At 37.9% G+C, this 22662-nt stretch overlaps 2 protein-coding genes across 7 annotated transcripts; one reads left to right on the forward strand and one right to left on the reverse strand.

The window, feature by feature from the left end:
* Positions 1-1362: 1362 nt before the first annotated feature.
* On the forward strand, positions 1363-15560 carry dzip1 (DAZ interacting zinc finger protein 1). Of its 6 annotated transcripts, none has more exons than XM_057338859.1 (19): positions 1363-2427; positions 3495-3621; positions 3879-4490; positions 7375-7459; positions 7545-7675; positions 8984-9142; positions 9253-9381; positions 9939-10001; positions 10099-10227; positions 10499-10547; positions 11566-11613; positions 11782-11841; positions 12447-12595; positions 12667-12853; positions 13859-13997; positions 14170-14468; positions 14557-14687; positions 14810-14978; positions 15126-15560. In XM_057338859.1, the coding sequence occupies exons 2-19, from the start codon at positions 3619-3621 to the stop codon at positions 15206-15208; spliced, it is 2625 nt and encodes an 874-aa protein (XP_057194842.1). In that variant the 5' UTR covers positions 1363-2427; positions 3495-3618; the 3' UTR covers positions 15209-15560. The 6 variants fall into 6 exon arrangements, with proteins under 6 accessions (XP_057194842.1, XP_057194845.1, XP_057194839.1 ...); XM_057338862.1 differs by having other exon boundaries at positions 1364-2427; positions 3495-3653; positions 14167-14468; XM_057338856.1 differs by having other exon boundaries at positions 1364-2427; positions 14167-14468.
* A 3107-nt stretch (positions 15561-18667) lies between these two features.
* cldn10e (claudin 10e) lies at positions 18668-21921 on the reverse strand. Its single transcript, XM_057337670.1, has 5 exons — positions 21616-21921; positions 21254-21415; positions 20238-20319; positions 19995-20108; positions 18668-19584 (listed from the first exon to the last, which is right to left on the reverse strand). The coding sequence occupies exons 1-5, from the start codon at positions 21845-21847 to the stop codon at positions 19251-19253; spliced, it is 924 nt and encodes a 307-aa protein (XP_057193653.1). The 5' UTR covers positions 21848-21921; the 3' UTR covers positions 18668-19250.
* Between the last annotated feature and the right edge of the window lie 741 nt (positions 21922-22662).

The raw sequence follows: 22662 nt of genomic DNA on the forward strand, positions 1-22662 counted from the left end.
CTATCCTTCAATCACTTAACTAATCAAGGTTGATGTAGGATATAGAAAGTCATTAGTAATAAGTAACTAAATACTTTTTGGAGAGAGTCATTTGTACAGTAATCTAATTACACTATTGAATATGTAATTAGTAACTAGTAATTAATTACTTTTTCAGAGTAACTCACCCAACACTGTTAAATATGATGCCTTTACACTGTTGGATTTGTGTTTGTCAGGTATGAGCTGGGTGCGGGTCTGTTCATCGGTTGGGGCGGATCGTGTCTGATTATTTGTGGAAGTGCAGTCATGTGCTATTTCTCTGGGAGAGAGTCGTTCCCTCAGAGGTCTGACTCACATCATTGTATAGATTTAACAGAAGTCGATAAAAAAAACAGAATAATGGATGTTTTGTCTTCTGCTCAGATTGAATGCAAAACCCAGAAGACCCCCGACTTACATGACGGCTCTTACCAGACGGTTGTACATGCTGCCGGGCTCCTCTAGACCCACAACAGTCATCGTGCCTTCTATATACCAATCACAAGGAGAAAGCAGAGAAAGTCAATTGAGGACAGGCAGGAGGGAAACACAAGAAAGTCGATTTTCAAGAACAGATGTCAAATCCCCGCCGGCCCCCATAGACTCAGCTGTGTGACACTTGGAAAATGGGGTTTGTTGAGTGCGTCTAATGCTGATGGTTTTCTCAAAACAACCCTCTGTGGAGTATTACAGTGTTGTACTTAAAGTATCTAATAAAGGTCAAAAGTAAATGTAATAAATTAAATCCATTTACAAATATATTTTATACGTTACAGGTGTACATGTACCTCAGTATTTGCATTGAACGTATCCTCTAACACTGCTGTAAATAACAAAGTCTGGTATAATGTTTTTTACTGCTGTAGATAAGAAGGAATACTGGATGTTATGTTTATATATATATATCACAGGTGAAATTAAATTGGCAGATTTTGGGGGAAAGGAGGAATATTGTCATATTTTAAAATCAGCTCAGAAACAAAGGCTGCAGTAAGACAATATGACATCACTGGTCTGAGACTGGATGATGACATCACTGCTCTGAAACCTGTTAATGATATCACTGCTATATCAGGATTATTCATGATTTTTTTCAATTCACATTTATCTGTATAGCACTTTTCACAACATTTAACATGAATGTTTCTGCATTACAATTAATAGTAATATGTTAGCAAGCAGCTAGGTAATTTACACGGGTGCCATAAAACACCGTTGTAAATGACACTTTGAGGTTTTGTTGCAGTACTTGAAGTTGACCTGTTTTACTACCTGCTGATGCTGTAAATCAATAAAAAAGAAGAATTTACTATTGCATACCGTTATAGGCTACAACTCAATACTGTCTAAAAATGCATCATGTGTTTGTTTAGGCAAAATATCAAGCATTAATCTCATGTATCTGATCTATTAAATCTAAAAGGTTTCATATTGTTAAAAGGCAGATGCTATTTGCACCTCTGTGTATACAGCAACAACATATTATGTACATTCTGCTTTGTATTCTACACGTTTAGCACGATGGCATAAATAGCCATATACCCACTGGTGCATGGATTCCTTTTTGCACCCCACCTAGGCGATAATGGTGTTTTGTACCGCATGGCAAATTGTGTTCATGCACTATTTAAGTTGTATTTTCTCCGAGACGTCCACTAGTAAAGGATAAATATAACAACAATCAGTTCTTTCATAATGCAAACTATTACCTGTGGCAAGTTATGGTATCACCTTTGTTTTTATTGTTTAATGGCAGAAAGAAAGAAAGAAAGAAAGAAAGAAAGAAAGAAAGAAAGAAAGAAAGAAAGAAAGAAAGAAAGAAAGAAAGAAAGAAAGAAAGAAAAAAAGAAAGAAAGCATCCATTAAACACCACCAGATGGCGCTGTTCACCAAGAAAACAATCACATGTCACTTTGTTGGTTGAATTGGTACCATTTTTAATAAACGCTGTTCTGACTGTTTAAACAGAACATCGATTTTTATTATTTTAAAATGTTTTTAAAACGCTTTTGCGAAGTTCAGTAAGTAACATTTTAATTAAAATTAAATACCGAAAAGCCCCATCACAGATTGCCCAAATACAACTGACAAGGACTAAAAGATTCTTACAAACAGTAAATAAACGAATAAATAAATAAACAAAACAAACAGTTGTTAGAGTTTTCTGCGCGTGCCCTTCCCCCTCCTCGAACCCCGGAGATGCGCCGAGGCAGGAATGCACTGAGTGACGTCACGTGGGTCTGGATCGCACACTTTTGGGGGATCGTTCGTTGCGTTAAGCTTGCCTACAAAAACTAAACTTTGTGTAACGTCTACTTTGGACCGCGGAGGTGAATGTGACTCTCGGATGAACCGGGTTTAACGCGATTCTGCGTGGATTCCACGCAAATAACTTTTTGCAGATAGGTAAGAGCCATTACATCAGTTCTTCCCGTTACTCAGAGTCGCAAAACTTTGTGCTTTGCTGTAAAGATGGCTGATAAGGTTCAGGATTTTAGATGGCATGTCGGATAGCGGTAAGCTATTTTGCAGTCTCTTTTTCTCTTGTTGTCTTCTTCTTAACCGTCCGCTTTGATTCGTGCCCCTCTTTCGTTCGTAAGGGAGCTTGTCCCAACTTGAGATGTTTTGAAGCAAGGGGCAGTAATCTGAGAAGCAGACTGATGACATTTTCTGGAGAAAGACATTTTAAGGCTCGGTATGTGTAACTGTTAGCTGAAAACTGCATAGCCAGAACACGTCCAGATTGCATTTCATATCAAAATCGAAACGAAACGTCAAAAAGGATTTTGCTTAAAGAAAGTAAAGTTCGTATTTGCAACCATGCAAAAAAATATTTTTTTATATTGTGTATTTACACGTCTTTGTTTTCCCTCTATGTTGGGTTGATTTTAAAAAGTGTACATATAAACACCTTTTTAAATACTGCTTTAACAGCGTTACGCTTAAACATTAGAATAAAACACATGTAAATACAGTATGCAATAATGCAAAAACCGAACAACACAAAAGTGATATTAAACTCTTATATTGTTTACACATCATTGACGTTGTGTTGATTAATAAAACGTTCCTTAAATAAAATAAAGTTTATTGTAAAGATTAGAATGTGAATTACGTGTAAACATAATATGCATAAAAATGCAATCATGCAAAAAAAGACATAATTTGCATTAACCCGTGAAAATTAACCCAGGTTGTTTTAGTAAAAGTGAAATGCGATGTTTTTGTTGGAATATTCCATTTGCATTCTAGTTTTGCTATAAATATGATGGTTATTGTCAATTTGTGTTTACTATGGTTTTACTACAATTACCACAGTTAAATTGGGGCATGGGCTTATTTTTCCAAGTATTCGTTACAGTAATGAGCATACATTTGGTGTTTACATGTAAATGAATAGTCTAATAATTGTGTAACGTGCTTCCTATAAGACCTTTAACACGCACGTGCTTGTTTCCTCTTCTCTCGTACAGTGTGCCGTGCAAACTGGGACACGCGCCCTTGTTTCCATAGAAACGCGCAGGACGCTCTCTCTGACACGGCAGCGGTGGCGCGCGCCGCTCTGATCAAACATCAATACTTCACAAAAACCGCAAGATGGTAAGACGACCACCACGAATCAACAACATAAGGTGGATTTTTGCTATTGAAATCATGTTATCGCTTAATATGTATCGTGTTTTATATGATCACAGTCACATGGAGGTGTGTTAGCTGGTAACCATTAGCAGCAGTGCTGGAATCAATTGGGAAAAATCTAGATGCCTTTGTGTGCGACCTTGAAAATCGGATCCGTCAGATGTCACTTGAATTTATGTCTCTTGTCGAATTCACCTAACCTTTTGTTTCCTCCTCAGCCGTTTCACGACAACGTCTACTACCCGTACCCCACCGATCCCCCGGGAACCCATTCCTCAGCAGGGATCCCGTCTCTCCTGAGCTCTCCTCAGAGTCAGCCCTCCTCCGGCAGCCAGAACAGACCGGCCATGTCTGGACCCCTCACCTCATCTGGAGTCGGCACCGCCGTCCCCCCGCCCTTCAAGTTCCGAGCTCGGCGCGAGAGCGTGGACTGGCGCCGCTTCAACGCCGTTGATGTGGACCGGGTGGCTTGCGAAATGGACTTCGACGCTTTGCAGGAGCACATCACGGCGGTGACGTTCTGTAACGTGGAGGGCGAGCGTTGCCCCCGCTGTCAGAGCCCCGTGGACCCGGCTCTGATCAAGCTCTTCCGGCTGGCTCAGCTCACGGTTGAATACCTGCTTCACTCCCAGGACTGTCTCAGCATCAGCCTGCAGGCGGCCGAGGAGAGGCTGGTGGCGGAGGCCAGGGAGAGGGAGCAGCTCTGCGTCCAGCTGCAGAAAAAAACCCAGGATGCAAAACACTTAAAGGAGGAGCTGAAGCAGAGGAAGAAGATCATCGCCTCTCAGCAAGCCATGTTTAACGCGGGGATGAGCGCCAACTACCACAAGGTCTGTGCTGGGGTGTGAATGTTTGTATTAGCATTTTCATTGTTGCCGTCACCTCCCCCCACGGTCTGCCGGTTCACTAACCCGAGGAAACGGAAGTGTATTTGTCACCGTTGGGCGGCGTGAAACGCTGACCGTGAAGCTGGAGTATTTTTCCATTTATTTTTTTCCATTGGGATTACAAAAATGATGCAATGTGAAGTTCTTGAAACGGAATTCACATTTATTAGCTTTTCACAAAGTATACACAGTACTAGTACAGAATAGATAATCTATTATAGTTATTTCATTGGGGTTCTAATCCGTGCACCCATGCATACTTTTTGGACAAGTATTACCCACAATGCCTTGCACTACACAAAAACAATTGGCTTGCAATGGCTCTCCGGTGTGCCATCAGCTCACATTGGTATTTCTGGTGTTTAAGCTTTATCATACCTCCTCAAGTATGTACTTCGTCAGTACAGTATGCGAAACAGTATTCAGCCTACATGAAGTGTTGTCTAACACAGTCCATAATCACGCCTGCAGGCCGGGACAGGATTAGCTAATCACCAGAAGCGTTGTTTTTTTGGAAACGGCGTTCAGGATTTGGCGAGTGGAGCAGATGGTGTCAGCTGGCGACGATGACTTGTCCTCCACTTATAAAAGAGATTTAAGTGGAGGAACAAATCAAAGCGCCCTGCCCCCCGTCTCCCTCCCCCCTCAATGCTGTTAAATTGCCTTTCGTGTCTTAAAGTCTGTTTCATGTGTTTGAGACCTGTGATGATAAGGCTATAGCAGTTGTTTGTCTATTGCGTGTTACTGTCATCCCTGATAGTGGGCAGCTGTTGCCAAGGCAACACCTGGTGTTGCATGCGGTTACTAGGAGAAACACAGGCGCCTGACGGCATCCAAGCAGCACACATGGATGTTTTAATCTAACTGAGAGCAGGAGTCGTAAATATTATTTTCATTCTTTATTCAACTAAAAAGTATTTGCACAGCGCTTTTACAATATTGCGTACGGCTTTACAGAACAGACATTGTAGAATAAACAGTTGAGGCATAAGAAATAAATACTATAGAGGTAAGAAAAAAGACATAATTATAAATAGTACATGGCTTTATATAAATAGCTGATATTGATAGAGCAGGGTGGCGGATATCTGATATAATCCAATATATAGACCACTTTGCAAGATGTAAACGCTGGCCCAGAAGCACTTCCGGATTCAGTTTTTACTTATTTAATGTTGATTTTTTTTATCTTACATATATAATTAAGCTTTTATATATTTGTTTAACATTTTGAATCAGTTATAAATATTCTGTTGGTTGTATTTTGTACAAACGTTTGTGTAACTGAAACAGGAAGTTGTTCTGGGCCAGCGTTGAACTAGCATTGTTTAAATGATCAGAAGAGGTCTATATAATTCAGTATAGTATAATGCAGTAAAGTAAGTAATATTTACACAGAAAATGTACATAGTTATCAGACACAGTTATTATACTTTTGTTTACAGTTTTGTAGTTATATAAATATTTTGACAAGGTTTTTATTTTTGTATTCTTCGCATTTTTATGTACTTTCGTCGTTTACTTGTTTATTTATTATATTGCAAAATAAGTTAAATTAATTTTCGATTTTTAGTTGTGTTTTTATGTAACTATTTTAAGTGACTCAAGCTTATTTAAATGTATTGCTAAAGCAACATTTAAAATTTTTCAAATAATATTAAGGCCAATATTTTATGTGAATTTAATTAATAGAAGCGTTGTAATAGTTTTAGTTTTAGTTAACTATAATAATACCTTGATAAGACAATGGCAACAATCTCCAAAAGACCAAATGTCATTGCCTCATGGGGTATCACAACCAGTAACTGAAAAACAATCTATTCATATTAATCATTTCTTAAATTGTACTGTTAATACAGTGATGTTTACCTCAATTTAAACCATTACAGTTTCAATAATATACATGATTTTGTCAAATGACACTTGTTTTAATGTTAAATGGGACCGTGGCAGTTTAGTGAGATTCTGTAATACATTGTTTTGGTTTTATTCCAGCACCTGCTGAGGCTGCAGATTGACACAGATGAAACCCTGTTTGCCCCGATTCTTTAAACACATAATAGCATTTCACAGTTCATTTGGAAAGTTATGGCAGTGCAGCAATGCGATTATGTCACACAGAGGATGCCTTACAGAAACAGCCTGGCAGTTAGAGCCTGTTTTCCCAGTCTTGTGAGGGGTATCAGTGTCAGTGTGGTTAAATATGAATGAGAGCACCAGACGGCCGCTTCGGCTGCTAAATGTGGTGTGTGATGTGCGGCTCTAGATTTTCTCTCCTCGTCTGCGGGTGAACTGGAGCGTGCCACGCGGCGAGAGGTAGAGCGGGGAAAACCTGCACCACCATTCCTCCGCCACCCGGTGTTTCCATGGCAACGTGCCTACGGTGTCTCTTGGTATCATCCTTGAGTTGAGTGTGAGTGACAGCTGTGCTGAGGTGTTTGGGCATCTGTCTGTCACCTGAGACGGGCTCATGTACAGTTTGACCTTCAGCAACGGTTCTGCTGGGCGTATTTGACTTATTTGTTCAAATATTTCACCCAGAAATAAAAAAATGCAGCTATTTCCGAAATGAGAAATTGGTCCTTTTTTTGTAAAATTTAGAATTTTGATAGATGCTGATAAAGAGGATTAAAATCAACTAACCATTTCAGGAAGGCACAGCTCTGGTGATGCCAATGTCACGGGTTCAATTTCCAGTGAATGCATGAAATATTTATCATAAATCATCCGCCAAATTTACATTTCTTGTCACAGATATGCAGTATCATGCAAAATGTCTTAACAGACTAGGTGTCGTTTACGTAAAGATCTTGATTTTGTTTTTCAGTGCCAACATTGTGAGAAAGCCTTCATGAACGCCTCCTTCCTGCAGAGTCACGTGCGACGCAGACATTCAACGGAGTTTGACATCAGTGAGTTCAAACCGTGCGCTGAATCACTTCACAACATAATGCCTGTTTTCTATTTTGTTTCATTTAAATGTGCCACGTGTTTCAGAGCTAATGACGGACAACCAAAAAAAGATCCAGACCATGAAGTTACAAGATGAGATCAACAAACTTCAAGAGCAGTTGACGCTGGTCACGTCACAAATGGAGACACAGCAGAAGGACTACACTGCTAAACAGGTACGGAAGAGCCCTTATTAAAGGAATAGTTCCCTTTAGAATTAAAATGTTATGCTTATTTACTCACCCTCATCTCATCCAAGACGTCCATGTCTTTATTTCTTCTGTTGAAACTAATCCGAGGTTGTTGAGGAAAACATTTACGGATCTTCCTCCATATAATGGATTCAATGGGGGGGACCTGATTTGATGTCCAAATTTCAGTTTCTTCGCAGCTTTAAATGGCTAAACGCGACACCAATTAGGGTGTTTTCTAGCGAAACGGTAAGTCGTTTTCTAAGAAAAATCCGACTTTTTGTACTTTTTAACCACAAATACACGGCTTGCACCCAACGGTTCAGTTGATGCTGGATGTTTTTGAGCCAAATTATTGTTTAAAATGGTCTGTTCGTGTGCTTATCCGGGATGTGTAAACGTCAGACACGGCGTGACCTTTCCAGCGTGATTACGGGAAGTCGCGAACGCGTAACACGGTTGGGTGCAAGCCGTGTATTTGTGGTTAAAAAGTGTAAAAAGTCAAATTTTTCTTAGAAATTCACTAATCGTTTTGCTAGAAAACACCTTAATTCATCGGCTGGTGTCGCGTTTAGCCATTTAAAGCTGCAAAGAAACGGATATTTGGGCCTTAAAGGGATACTTCACCCAGAAAAGAAAATTCTGTCATCAATTACTCGCCTTCCAGTTGTTCCAAATCTGTGTACATTTCTTTGTTCTGATGAACACAGAGAAAGATATTTAGAAGAATGCTTATAACCAGACAGATCTCAACACCCATTGACTCCCATAGTAGGAAAAATTACTTTGTCTTTTATTTTTGTTCTGTTGAACACAAAAGAAGACATTTTGAAGAATGTAGGACAGCAAACAGTTCTGGGGCACTTTTGATTATTTTGACTATTGTAGTCAATGGGGGGCGAGATCTGTTTGTTTATAAGCATTCTTCCAAATATCTTTCTCTGTGTTCAGAGAAAGAACAAAGAAACATCAGAACAAAGAAATTTATACACATTTGGAACAACTCGAAGGTGAGTAAATGATGACAGAATTATCATTTTTGGGTGAAGTATCCCTTTAAATCAGGTTGCCCCCCCATTAAATCCATTATATGGAGGAAGATCCGGAAATGTTTTCCTCAACTACCTTGCATTAGTTTCAACAGAAGAAATAAAGACATGGACTTCTGGGATGACATGAGGGTGAGTAAATAAGCATAACATTTTTATTCTAAAGGGAACTATACCTTTAAAAACTCGAGTCTTGAATGGTATATTTTGTCAGTATTTTAATCAGTATATCGCTTTCCTCCAGGAGAAAGAGCTCATTCAGAGACAGGAGGAGTTTAACAGACAGTTGGAAATCTGGAAAGAAGATGAATACATACGAATGAACAGCAAAATAGATGAAGTCAAGCAAGCGTGTCAGCGCGACATGGACTCAATGCACCAGAGGAACAGGAACCTAGAAAACGTACGGAAGTTAGTTGGTTTACGCCAGCGGAACATGAAAAAGGCCAAAACAGATTACTTTTGTGGCACACGTTGCACATAAACCTCTTTGAAATGTTTTGTTTTTCTCAGGAGCTGCTAAAATTGAAACGGATAAATAAACAGGAAATCGCAGCGACAGTACAGACACAGTCTGGTTCGCCGGCCAGCAATGAACACTGGCAGGAGTTTGTTAAACTTCAGCAGAAACTCCACAAACAGGTAAGAAATACTTTCATTAACTTTGTACATAAAGCACATCTTTAGTTTCAAACCACTTCATGTGTAGACGGTTTCACAGTGACAACATAAACAAACATTACTGCGCATGCGCACGTTTGTGGACTGCCCTTCCGGTATACATTCACAAACAACAGAGCGCCTGTAGATTATTTCTGATACCAAGCAAAAGAAACCGAGAAGAACCATTACTTGTCTAAACTTGTCTCTGCAATATTTTTCATTTAGACTGCGATACCAAGCTCAACCGCTAGATGTCAATGTACCATATGGTTTCTTTACAGTAAATGCATCAAAACTACAGGACCCATTCAACAAATTGTTCATTTAATAAAATGAACATACAACAAAATTCTACAAAAAGTTTATTTAATACAATTGTTACACAATAAAATAATAATATGCATTAATATTAACATAAATAAAATAGTCATATTATTTAAGTAGGCACTAGCCAAACACAGACCGGAAGTTAACTGCAGTCCCGGCGCGCGCGTCCGATAAAATGGTCTATTAATAAGAGTTGTTTCACTATTCAGGAAGTGAAGTGGTCGGACAAAATTCACAAACAGAAGGAGCAACATGACAGCGAGAAGAATCTGGTTAGTACCTTGTGGTCATTGTAATATGGAAATCAGAGGTTTCATAGAAGAACAGGTTGACAGATTTGTTATTTTTTTGCTCTGCGTGTTGTTCCAGCTTCAGGAGGAGCTGTCAAACCTGCGGCGTGTGGTGTCAGAAGGGAGAGAGGAGACCAGACGTCAGGTGCAGGACTTGAGTCACAGGCTTCAGGAGCAGCAGCAGATTATTACTTCACAGAATAAGCAGGTCAGTACTGAAGTCCAGCGCCACAGGAAGAGTCTCGAGTGTTCAGGATATCCTGTATTACTGCTGCCGTCCACAGCTCTAATCCACAGGAACTGTACGGGTGGAAATATGAGCCGTTATCATATACTGATCAGTCCTCTTTCATCTTTTTGGTGAAAAATAAATGAAATCGTTTTACGGTTCAAATAGAAAATGATGGACTAGGATAATGTACAATATTGGTAATGTGCACTTTGGAAACAAATAACTCTTGGTTTTGTTTCTATCACAGATGAAACAGATCTCATCGAGGCCTCCAACAGTATTAGTTCAACGTGACGGTATGTGAACATATTTACTCGGTAGAGCTTTTCAGGTTTCTTACGTTTCTAAGAACTGTTTTATTTTTCATGTTAAAGAATCATGAAGATTTGTAGGGTTGTTTAATGATTCATCGCATCCAGAATAAAAGTTTGTGTTTACATAATATATGTCCGTGCACTGTGCATATTCATTTTGTATTGATAAACACATACACATAAATAAATGTAGACATAAATTTTATACATTCAAAATGGGGGACAAAGACAGACGTTTCAGCTAATGTCAGTGTGTCAAACAGCCGTAACGTCTGTGTCATTGTCCCCCACTGATTGAATAAAACACCAAAATACGTTTGTATCTCTGTGAGTGCGAAACATTTTGTTCAAAGATCATTTTTTTAATTAATGCACTATAACTACAGAAGAAAAACAAGTGCAAACAACTTGTGGAATTATATCAATTTATATAAATAAATCAATGTTTATATTAGGGCTGTCAAACGATTAATCGCATCCAGAATAAAAGTTTGTGTTTACATAATATATGTCTGTGTACTGTGCATATTAACTTTGTATTTATAAACACAAAAACATACACATACTTGTATATATATTTAGGAAATATTTAAATGCATTTATTTATATTTACCAATAACTGAAATTCTATATCAACGTTTATTAATTGTTATATTTAATATTTTTCTTAAAAATATGCATTGATGTGTATGTGTTCATAAATACAAAATTAATATGCACAGTACACCGACATATGTTAGGTATACACAAACTTTTATTCTGGATGCGATTAATCACGATTAATCGTTTGACAGCCCTAGTTTATATATAATTTAAATGTTATATCAATATGAATATATTCATGCAAATATTTTCTAAATATATACAAGTGTGTATATAAATACAAAAATTGATATGCACATTGCACAGACATGTTATGTAAATACAAACTTTTATTCTGGATGCGATTAATCGTTGATCAGCCCTATTTCTAAGTGTGCATTTTTTATTTATGTTTTAGTGGTTGCTGTCCCGGCTCCAGAGACAAAAGCTAAAGTGATGCTCAGTGGTAAGTCATCGTGTGACATCCATCACCTTTGTGATTTTCTGTTTAGCTTAGTTAGACCTGTTATTATCACAGTCCCTGAATAATCTCAACTCATCAGCGTACACCAGTCTCCCAGCGAACACGTTTCGGTCTATTCGTAACCTCTTGCTCTCTGTGCTGTCATATTAGAGCAGTTCAACTCGGTTCATACGTTGGATCCTATAGTGGAGCTGTCTGAGGAAGATAAAGGTAAATGTGATGGAGTGTAGTGGTCTGTGGCTTGCCCGCATGCTGTCTGCATGGATCCGTCGCTGAGGCCTGCTGTTTTCAGTCGGTTGTTTTTTATAGATGTGCGTCGATGTTAAATAAATAAAGTTAAATAAACGTAAAACATTGCTTTGCATTTAAATCAAATACAAAAAGGCCTAAATATTATTTGAAATGTTGCCTAAGCACTGAAGTAAAAAAGTGTAATTTGAGGCACTAAAATTAATAACTAAAAATACATAAAACTGAAATGAAACTTAAATATCAAACTTATAATAAATAGCAATATGAAAAAATAAATACTTAAGAAATAAAACAGAAAAATTGCTCAGATTTAAACAAAAAATAATATTAAAATGACAAATTATTTAAAATGTTAATAAATTACTGTGAAACTAATAAAATGGAACCTCTTTAAAACCTTGTTTTTTGTGTGTTTTTTCATGTCCTCGTAGTGTCTTTATACTGCAGTAACACCACAAACTTTTATTCCGATGTCCTGCATTTGTAGAATGACATGACATTTATTGTATAGCATGTCAACATGTATGGTGAGTGTCTGAATTTTGTTCGTCTTGCATTTCCAGAATCCTCAAGCATCTCCGAAAGTCATCCAGAGAGCCACTCGTGGAGGCAGCAGGTGGAGGAACTGTTGAAGAACCCGGGCTTGAGGAGAGACATGCGTGCGGCTGCCCAGCAGAACCTCCAGGACAGACTGATGAACTTAGGCATCAAGGTAGTGTCAAACCACATGAAAATCTACAGAAACTCCATAACACAATGTAACCTTGATGTTCTGTTGTTCAGGGGGTCACAGGTCTCTCTAAAGGGGCGTATAAGAGCGCCATGGCCCAGATAACCTCAGACCGTCAGAATAAAGAAGAAGAGGATCCAGCGTATCGGAGGGCACAGAAAGAGATCAGCCGTAAACTGGAACAGAGGTTGAAGGAGAGGAACACAGAGGAACCAGCCAAACCCAAACAACTAGAGCAAGGTCAGAACTTGCCATTCAGTTTATTGTGTTATATTTACTCCCGACTGTGACGGCCTGATTCAGAAACATTTGAAGTGTAACTCATTAGATAGAGAACACCCTATAGTGACTATGAAGCTGTTTTGAATCAAGATGCCTGTTTAGGGATGATCCCAGGTAACAGGGGACATTCTCAGAACTTCTCGAAAAGCTCTCTCAAAAATATTAAAAATGTTCTTGCTGTAACATTAAAAACAGCATTTGATCAACATTGTCAATCAGTGTTGGGTAAGTTACTCTGCAAAAGTAATGAATTACTAGTTACTAATTGCATATTCAATAGTGTAATTAGATTACTTTACAAATTACTCTCTCCAAAAAGTATTTAATTACTTATTACTAATTACTTTCTATATCCCTCATCAACCTTGATTAGTTAAGTGATTCTAGGATAGACAATTCATTAATTCATTCAAATAATTAATAAATAACTTCATAAATGATTCTTATTAACTGACCAAAGTATTCAAATGCGAGAAGGATACATTAAAGCATACATTTTAAAGTTAGACTTATATTTTTTATGCCATTTCCACTATTGAATACATTACACATTATTTAGTTCAATTACATCAGAAGTAACTGTAATTAAATTACAGAAAAAATAAGTATATTTTCTAAGGGAAAGTAATTAAATTACAGTAACTAATTACTTAGTAACTAGTTACACCCAACACTGTTGTCAATGTTCAATGAAAAAACAGTTGAATTTGATCACTAAAATTAATAACTAAAAACACATAAAAATGACACTAAACCTGAAATAAATTCAACTTAAAAATCAATAAGAAATATATAGCAATATAAAAAATAAACAACAAAATAGCTAAAATTAGCAATATCATTTTTTTCAATGCTATAAAACTTTATTCTTACGTTGTTTTTATAACTTGGAATGGTGGAAAAACGTTTTTTTTTTATTAGCTGGGATGTCGCTAGAGTTTGAATAAAGCTTTTTTTTCACAGCGGTTCAATCTAGACCCAGATCCAGCAGTTTTCCATCTACGGTAACTCATGTGATGTCAGGTCCTGCTCCCAAACAGCCCCAAACCCCACAGCCGACTCCACGCAGCCGGACCAGCACCCTGCCCCTACAACAACACAAGTACACTACAAACAACACTATACTGTTCTTGTCATCTGTCTGCTTTCGTTTCAATACATTAGAAAAGGTTTTTGAAATCAAACCTTATCTTGTTTCTTTTCTTATCCATGGTTCCATTGTTTATTTTATGGTGTTAGAGCTTCACTCTACATCGTGTGTCTTACCCTAGCAGAACGCCTCCGTTCAGCTCTGACGAAGAGACGTCTGAGGAAGAGGAGGAATCTGAGGAAGAAGCCCCTCAAACACCGAAGAAAGCTCCCCTGGTTAACCGAACCACCGTGAAAGCACAAATGCCCAAAACACATCTGTCCTCGACCCCACGCACGACCACTCCCGCAGACAGAACAGCTGTGACCGCACTGAGCAAGAGCGACAGCGAGTGGACGGACGGCAGCGAGATGGATGAGATCAACGTCTCGCAGCTGCACAAACGCACGGACCAGAATGGAAACGTGGAGAAGACTTCTTATAGTAAGTAGGATGTGGAATTGTTGCATCGCTCAAAAAACAAAAACGTTATAGCCTTCATGGTAAATCAAAAATATTGTGTGTTTTGTAGGTAATGTCAAAGCTCTAGGCAAAAGCCTGGAAGCGCGAGGCCCAAAGGAACCAGCAGGGGGCGTAAATGCATTCCAAGAGAGGCCAACGGTTGTCAAAAACATAAAGCACGATGAAAAGAAAGATCTGAAGGTAAAAGAAACGGTTAAAAGCGACCTGCGCTCGTACGTTTGTGTGTGTAAGAGCCTTCGGTGATTATGTAACGCATTGAAACCTGCTTTACCTGTTGTAACATTTGTTGTCACGTCTTTCAGTACACAGATGAAGATGATGATGACGACTGGGATATCTCCTCTCTGGAGGACGTGCCTGCTGTATCCCAACCCAACCGTAGCCCCGCCCCCATCAGGAGGAGCCTGGACAAGAGTCTGGACACCAGCACCAGCGTATGGGGGTCATCCGCACCTAAAGGACAGAAAGCAGGTAGCATCCCATGTTAGCTGGAAATACTTTTAAAATTGAAAAGAAATGTATAGCGATCAGTTCTGTAATTGGAATCGGAATTATTTGGTTAATAATGCACTTTAATTTTACGATAGTTTCATCATGACACGTGTATCTGTTTCTTAGGCCTTACAGACGCTGGAACCGGCAGCACTCTGAAGAGCAGTTTAGTGACTGTCAGTGACTGGGACGATTCAGATGAAATATAACATCCAATGATACCAAAACATCCACAAACCAGCACACCTTATCGAACTGAATAATTGTAATATGTAGTGACCTTGTATCTCAGGCTTAGTGATTATTCAGGGACAGCAGTGCAAACCAGCTTTTTATAACTACATTTTGTTTTGTATTTACGGTGTTAAAAGTGAAAATGATCAAGGTACGTGTACACCTGGTACTGAGGAACAGCCAAGGGAGATTGCACTTTAAAATGATGTCTTCTTACTTTTTTGATAGTTTAGCTATTAAATGTTCCTCTGCAATAAAACTTGACCGTAGCCTCAAATGACAAAGGACGTTTGTAATGTAAAATATTTTATGTATTAAATTCATTTTGTCACATGCTTTAAAGACTCCTTTTTACAGTACCTGTACAAGCACTACATGCTAATAATCTATGAAGGTTTTATTTGGCAAAAGTTAATTACACATGAGAAATCAATAGCTCAGTTTCATTGATCTATCATTGATCTATTTAATTATAAAGATCATTAAAGAATTTTATTAAAATGGTAAAACAATGAGAATTAAATCCATTATTTTGTAATAGTAAAAGTGAAGGATGCTGAATTGACTATAGTTTTACAACAAATATCGCAGTTAATGTATGGTTACTGTAGTAAAATCATGTTAAAGGTTTAACACTGAACACACAGCTGACAGACGCAGATTATGTTTTGATCAACTTTTGAATTATTCACGTGTTAAAATAAATAAACAGTTAATTTAAGACTTTAGTAGCCTAGCTCAACATACATACCACTGTACGCTGCCTCATGCTGCCTGCGTGATCCATAAGATGATCTGATGAACGGAGTTAAAAGATGTATGGAAAGAGAGGTGAATGATCTGCTGAGATGTTTCAAGCCAACATGGAATACTTCATGAACCCGTTGCCTCCAGATTCTGCTTGATTCTGCATGCTACAGAGCTGAGAACTGGTAAAAGTGCATGCTCCTACCTCAGCAGTTTCAGATTCTGAGAGGTCAAGCCAATCTCCGACCCTGACCTTTCAATCACCGTGACATGTCGGGGATTGAATCATCATGTCCCAGGCCTTCAGTGCGGATAAAGCCGCTTGTTCTCGGTAGGGTCACTGAGGGCTGGAGCCTATCAGAGGAAAATGTTATAGCTTAGAGTTTGCTTATTCATAGCTTTTCATAGTCTTAGACGTTTCTCTTAAAATTGATTAGAAAAAATAAACACAGAAACAAATGAGACAATTGTTAAAATACATGAATAGCATGAAGGTGTAAAATAAATGTAGATTATATAGAGGCAAAATAATCTGGATTTGGGCACATTTGTTGAGTAATGTTTGACTTTATATATGAATCAATACTTTTTTTAGCACAAACTTGGGAAATCTGAGAATGTAGGCGAAAAAATTGAGATATTAAATGGGACAGTTCACCAAAAAATAAACATTCTGTCATCATTTACTCACTCTCGTGTCACAAAAGAACAATGTTGGTATCTAAAGAACAAAAAGCACCCCATTGACTTCCATATGGACACATGAATACACTTCTTAAAATATCTACTTTTGTGCTCCACAGAAGAAAGACTTTTGGACTATTTTGGATGAAAAAGCATGCGTTTTGGGTGAATTATCCCTTTAAGGAGATCTCTTCTTTTTCAAGAGTGTCTCCCAGCATGCACCCCGGATGAAGTACATACTGGCAAAAACATTTACACGATCAAGGGCAATTTTAACTCTTTATATTTTAAACAGCGAAAAAAAAACTTTAAACTGTAAAACGCTGAAATGCCTTTTCCCCCCAAATCACAATTCTCAAGGCAAACAACCTGTTCTGCCGAAGCAGCGCACCAAGCATCCAAACATTTGAGCATATGATTTTTCATTTCATTTTTAAGGAGTCCTTTTTATTTCAAACCTCCTTTTGAAGTTTTTTATTTAAGCCTGAACATTTTCATTTCCATTTCGATATTGTTAGAAAAACGTCCATAGACCCTATCAAGTGACTGGATGTTTGATGTAGTAACTGCTACCTGCCAATAGAGGGCATCGTGACCACAAGTTTAACGCAGGTCCAAAAGACGAACTCTGGAGCTCAAACAAAATACCTTATTATGAGAGAATCAAAAGCTCAGGAGATACCAGGAACACGTGAAGAACAACCTACAAAACACACTACACTAAACAGAAAAGAGAGTTTTTTAGGCTCACTCGGAAGTAAAAGCAAAAGAGAAACAGCAACTTCCAATGTGAGATAAGTTAATACAACATTTTTAAATCATTATTTGGATTATGTACTTAAATTCGGGTTGTTTTCTGTATTCGCATTTACCAAAAGTTTTCATTTTAAGCTTAAACCAGAGGAAGTCTCATTTATTTAGGTCGTTGTTGTTCTCTTCAAAAACAATGCCTTCAAAACAACTAACTTATTTAAACAAAATACCGTTGCAACTTGCAAGGTATTAACATAACCTATTATGATTGATGACTGGAGCGTTCTTCTGTTAGCAGTTTTTCTCAACATGTTGTGATATCAACCAGCCATAGCCTACCTGTTGTGATGATGACTTCTGGATTGTCAACCTCACATTTCTCTGTGTGTGTGTGTGTGTGTGTGCGTGCGTGCTTGCGTGCGTGTATGTAAAAATACATTTTGATTGATAATGTACGTGTTTGTTCTGTTGTTCCTGATTACTGACCATTTTTGGTCTTTTTCCGACGCACCTATTTACAGGTGTGCGAGCTGATCACTGATTGACAGCTTTGGAAAGTTGACATCAGTGCATCATTAATACAATGTGAAATGATTTCTGTATTATGTTACTAACAAAGTTACAGCCATGACAAGTTTGAGTTACTTATTAAAGTCTTAATGTTTATTTAATTTTGTGCGTGGCAAGTGTTCATTTACATCAAGCATCAGTAACTCATCAGCACCTAACATTTCTGGGTTCGTTGTTTAAATTGTATATTGGTTATGGTTTATATAAAACACTACATATTATTATAAACCAGGACACCCATTGATCTTATTTTTGATCCTTTTGTTTAAAATGATGCAAGGCAGCTCATAACCTCTATTCATATTCATATATAATGCATTACTGTAGTAAGTTTATGTTTAAACAACAGATTAATTTAAACAACAGCCCTGCTGAAAAAAACATAGAAACCATCACAGAAATTCTAATGGTTTGCATTAGAATACCCTTACAACCCAATAGCTTTGTCTATTAAAACCATTACAAAATTATTTTTGTATGTCCCTGCTGGAAAAAATCAATAGAAACCCATCAGACACCATCACAGAAATTCTAGTGGTTTCCATTAAAATACCATTATGAACCATTAGCTTTTTCCATTAAAACCATTACAAAATTCCTTTTTACATTTGGCAGACGCTTTTATCCAAAGCGAATTACATTGCATTATACTTTACATTTGTTTCTGACTATGTGCAATCCCCTGGGATCGAACCCATGACACTGACATTGATAGCGGCATGCTCTAACCACTGAGCCACAGGAAAGAAGTGTGTTCTATAGTGTGTTTTGGGCATGATTCCAATAGGATTTAACATCCCACCAATATAATCCATCACATACCAGTAAAACCACTACATTTTCCATTAAAGCCAATACAAATCCCTTCGAAACCATTAAAACCATTATAACTTCTTTAATGGTTTCTATTGTTTTTTTCAGCAGGGTAATCTTATTGGAAAAAGGCCCAAACAGCCCTACAAAAAGGAGTTTTGTAATGGTTTGATGGAAAAAAATATGATAATGGTGTTTTAATGAAAACTATTAGAATTTCTGTGATGGTTTCTATTGTTGTTGTTTTTCAGCAGGAAAGCTATTGGTCACGTTTCTCTGCCGAGCATCCCATAACCTCAAACATTTGCAAAAACATTCAACAGTAAATTTCCAGAGTTGCTTTGAATGCAAAGAGCCTCCTTAATATTCAGTCATAGATATGTCATTGCAGAAGTGCAGTACACTGTGTTTGTCTACTTCAACATCTCCAGTAATCCACACTGAACTGTTTCAGAGGTACGAGTTCCTGATAAAGAAATGTGTGGCAGTTCTGGATGGAGCGGATAATTTCCTTCTGTTTAAATCCGATCTGCTTAACCTTGAGGACATGGATGATCGCACCGGCCGATAAACTGCAGATTTGACAGAGCTCCTCGATTTGCGTCTGGAAGTACGCCGGGTTCTGGAGACACGTGTGTTCACAGGTGAAATGTGAGACTGAGAGGAGAGCTCAGATATTGATGATACGCCAGATTTTGAGGAAAGTTCAGAGATTATGGAAAGGTTTGTGTGGGAGGAGCGTGAGGCTTTACCCTCCACTGCAGGAACGATGGACGTTAGTGGCCTAAGAACAAACATTTTATTAAGATTATGAAATATTCACCAAAACCACGTTTTGTCATTATTTATTATTTCTACTTTTTTGGTCATCAATTTTAGATGCTCTTAAGCAGGGGTTCTCACGCGTTTTGACTCCAAGCCCCCCCCTCACAAAAACTCAAAAACCAGTAAAATATTTCAGAGTTTGATATTAACTAGAAAAGTGCTTATTCAATATAGAAATGGACATATAATAAGAAATATCTTGGTTTTTAGTTGTTTTAAAATGTATTTTAAAGCTCTTTTGTCTAAATTTTAGACTATTAGTCACCCCCTGTTGAGAACCACTGCTCTAAAGTGCAAGAACAAATATTGTCTTCATATTAAACTGTCTAAAAGATTTCCATTATTATTCAAATAAACAGTCACAGTCACCTGCTGTATGTCTGAGACCTGATCTTGTAAACTGAAACCAGGAAAAAAATTCCACCAGTGATCTGAAAGGCGCATCCAGCCCACCCGAGAAACAACGGAGTTCCCAAGTCAAATCTGAAAGATAAAATAATACAATTAAATGAATAAATATTACATCAAATGCAGTTGCTAAAATGTAATTATCAAAAGCTTTGCTTTATTCCCACAATTATTTTATGGTAATGAGGTGATTGATATGCTTACTGCAATCCGTCAAATCTGGGGTTGAAAAACTCAGCAGAGACGTAATGAGCGTATACTGCATATCCACAGGCAGAGAGCAAACCTTACAAAACACAATCCGTCAGAAGAAAACAGTCTATTATACATTCTCTCACAATAGTTTTTTTAAAGTGTGCTGTTAGTAAGACAGAAAGTCAACTGTTTATGTAATTCTCAGAAATATAATTACACTTAAATGTGGAATATAAACCAGGATATATTGACAGAAATGCAAAATAATATACAGAACTTTGAGGTGTATAAAGACTTTGCACAATTAAGCGTTATGTTTTATTACCTTAGAATTTCTATCTAAACACCACTGGTCCCCTTACATGGAATTCGCCATGTTGTTTCTACAGTAGCCCTAAACGGACAAATTGCTGTACAGAGAGCGTTTCGTAAGTACGTTATCTCCTTCTGCAAAGAAGCGAAAATGCGACGACATGATTGTTCTGTGTCAGCCACCGTAGTGCTTCAAAAGGGACGGGTGAGCGGTGGACTGAGCCGGTTGGTTGCTATTCGCAACCTCACCGCTAGATGCCGCTACAATCTACTGACTGGATCTAAAGTATACCTACTTGACTTACACTTGACAGAAAAGTCTAATTATTTATTTATTTATATACTTTAACTTGTAGTTTACTGAAAGTTTACATCGAAGTGTACTTTCACAAACTAAACTACGTTTTTATAAACTACATTTCGATGTGCTACAAGTGGTATACTCCCTTGAAGTAGTAAAACGTTACACTAGTTGTATATGCCTGCTCAAAGTTTACTACTGTTACACTTAAAGTATGCTTAAAAGTATACTTTTATAAACTAAAAAGTCTCAAGTGGTAATAAAGTAGCACACTTTCAAGTATACTAGGCCTGCTCGTACATTGATATTAGTATAACACATAAAGCATACCGCATCTAGAAATATACTTCATAAAAGGAACTTAAAGTATACTTTTTTGTAGACGTTATGATTCTAAGATGATGAAGTGTACCACTTAAGACGTGACAAAAGCTTCCTGTGAACATGGATCGGTTCTTCTCATGGTCTTTGCCTCCAATGTAAGTGCACTCCATTCCCGCAAAGCTCAGGATGAACCCCAGCACTCCGACACCCATGCCAGACATCAGCAGAGCCCTTACAATCTGGAGGTAATCTGAAAATTCAACAAAAATCCAAAAAAACAATTATTGTCTGTCTGACTGTTCTTTAACCTTTAAAAACAACAAATGTGAAAACATCCTATTTTTGCTTCAGGTTTTAAAGGGTTAATATGAATTGTCTAAACAAAAATCGATGTTGTCTTTGTACATTCTGCACAGTATCTATATTGAGAGTGTTTCATAATGTCTGTACCTTCTACGGCCCAAAGCACAGGAAAGTCGTAGCAGTTGGATGTGGCGGCGGAGTCGGTGTAGCATGCCCTCCACAGACTGGACCAGTACCAGCCCACCGTGATGATGGAGCTCCCACCCTGCCCTCCGACAGACGTGACCTTCCAGCTCTCCATGGCCATGGTGCAAGCCACGAAAATCCAGCCCAGTAACGTCAACAGCAAGCCCCAGATCTGCATACCTCGAACCTTCATCTTCGCTGACGTTCTGCGTTCAAACTGACCGTCTGTCTACTTGTATATGTTTGGGCTTTCACAAAGTGATCCATCTCTTAGATCTCTGAGACTGCTCTGTGAGCAACACATGGGACAATAACCTGCTGTCATCTTTTTTGTGCTGATGTCAATGTTTTGCCCCACATGTTCCCACAGTTGTTGAAGTATTATCTTGATTTTCAGCTCCAATTTCACGCACATAAACATACTTCATAGGGGTCAAATATCTAATTCTTGTTTTCCAAGACCTAACAGAAGACATTGTGCAGGTTAGATCATCTGTTTATGGGTGTGTGTCATGGGCGTTTCCAAAAGGACCTTTATAATATCCAGAAAACAGCCTCGGGGTTCATAACTGAGCATTAATAATTTCATTAAGGTGCTGTGAGAGTTTGCTATTGAACGTGTTTTAGGTGTGTGTGGTACTGTAGTAAGATTCTGCCGTTTGATTTTGCCCTGTGAACTTTGGTCAGCTTGTCTGTTCCTTCTCAAGAAATGTTAGAGATCTTTTGAAGATCATTGCTTTAACTGATGAAGCCGGACGGTGATGTTGAATTAAGCTTTTTTGTTGCACCTGGCATTTCATCAATTGACCAATTAAAGAAAGTTCTTGACCTTGTTGACTGTAAAATAAATAAATATCAAATAATTCAATCTGAAATTAAACCACATTGAAATTGTTTAAGTAGAAGTTGTATTTTTTATTTTTACAAGAGGTTTGTGGTTTTTTCTACCCTGCTAGAAATAAAAGTTTAAATTTTCCAGCAATTAATAACATCACAATATAATAAGCT

Source organism: Triplophysa rosa, linkage group LG7, assembly GCF_024868665.1.
Source record: "Triplophysa rosa linkage group LG7, Trosa_1v2, whole genome shotgun sequence".
Taxonomy (NCBI): domain Eukaryota; kingdom Metazoa; phylum Chordata; class Actinopteri; order Cypriniformes; family Nemacheilidae; genus Triplophysa; species Triplophysa rosa.

Bases quoted from the DNA above. Each gene is read 5' to 3' on its own strand.
- dzip1 (XM_057338856.1), top strand. The intron at 12,596-12,666 runs GTAGTGTCAAAC...TCTGTTGTTCAG, and splicing joins TGATGAACTTAGGCATCAAG to GGGGTCACAGGTCTCTCTAA. The intron at 12,854-13,858 runs GTCAGAACTTGC...TTTTTTTCACAG, and splicing joins ACCCAAACAACTAGAGCAAG to CGGTTCAATCTAGACCCAGA.
- cldn10e (XM_057337670.1), bottom strand. From the start codon at position 21,847: ATGAAGGTTCGAGGTATGCAGATCTGGGGCTTGCTGTTGACGTTACTG. The intron at 21,416-21,615 runs GTACAGACATTA...TTGAATTTTCAG, and splicing joins TGTGCTTTGGGCCGTAGAAG to ATTACCTCCAGATTGTAAGG. The intron at 19,585-19,994 runs GTGACTGTGACT...GTTTGTTCTTAG, and splicing joins AGGTCTCAGACATACAGCAG to GCCACTAACGTCCATCGTTC.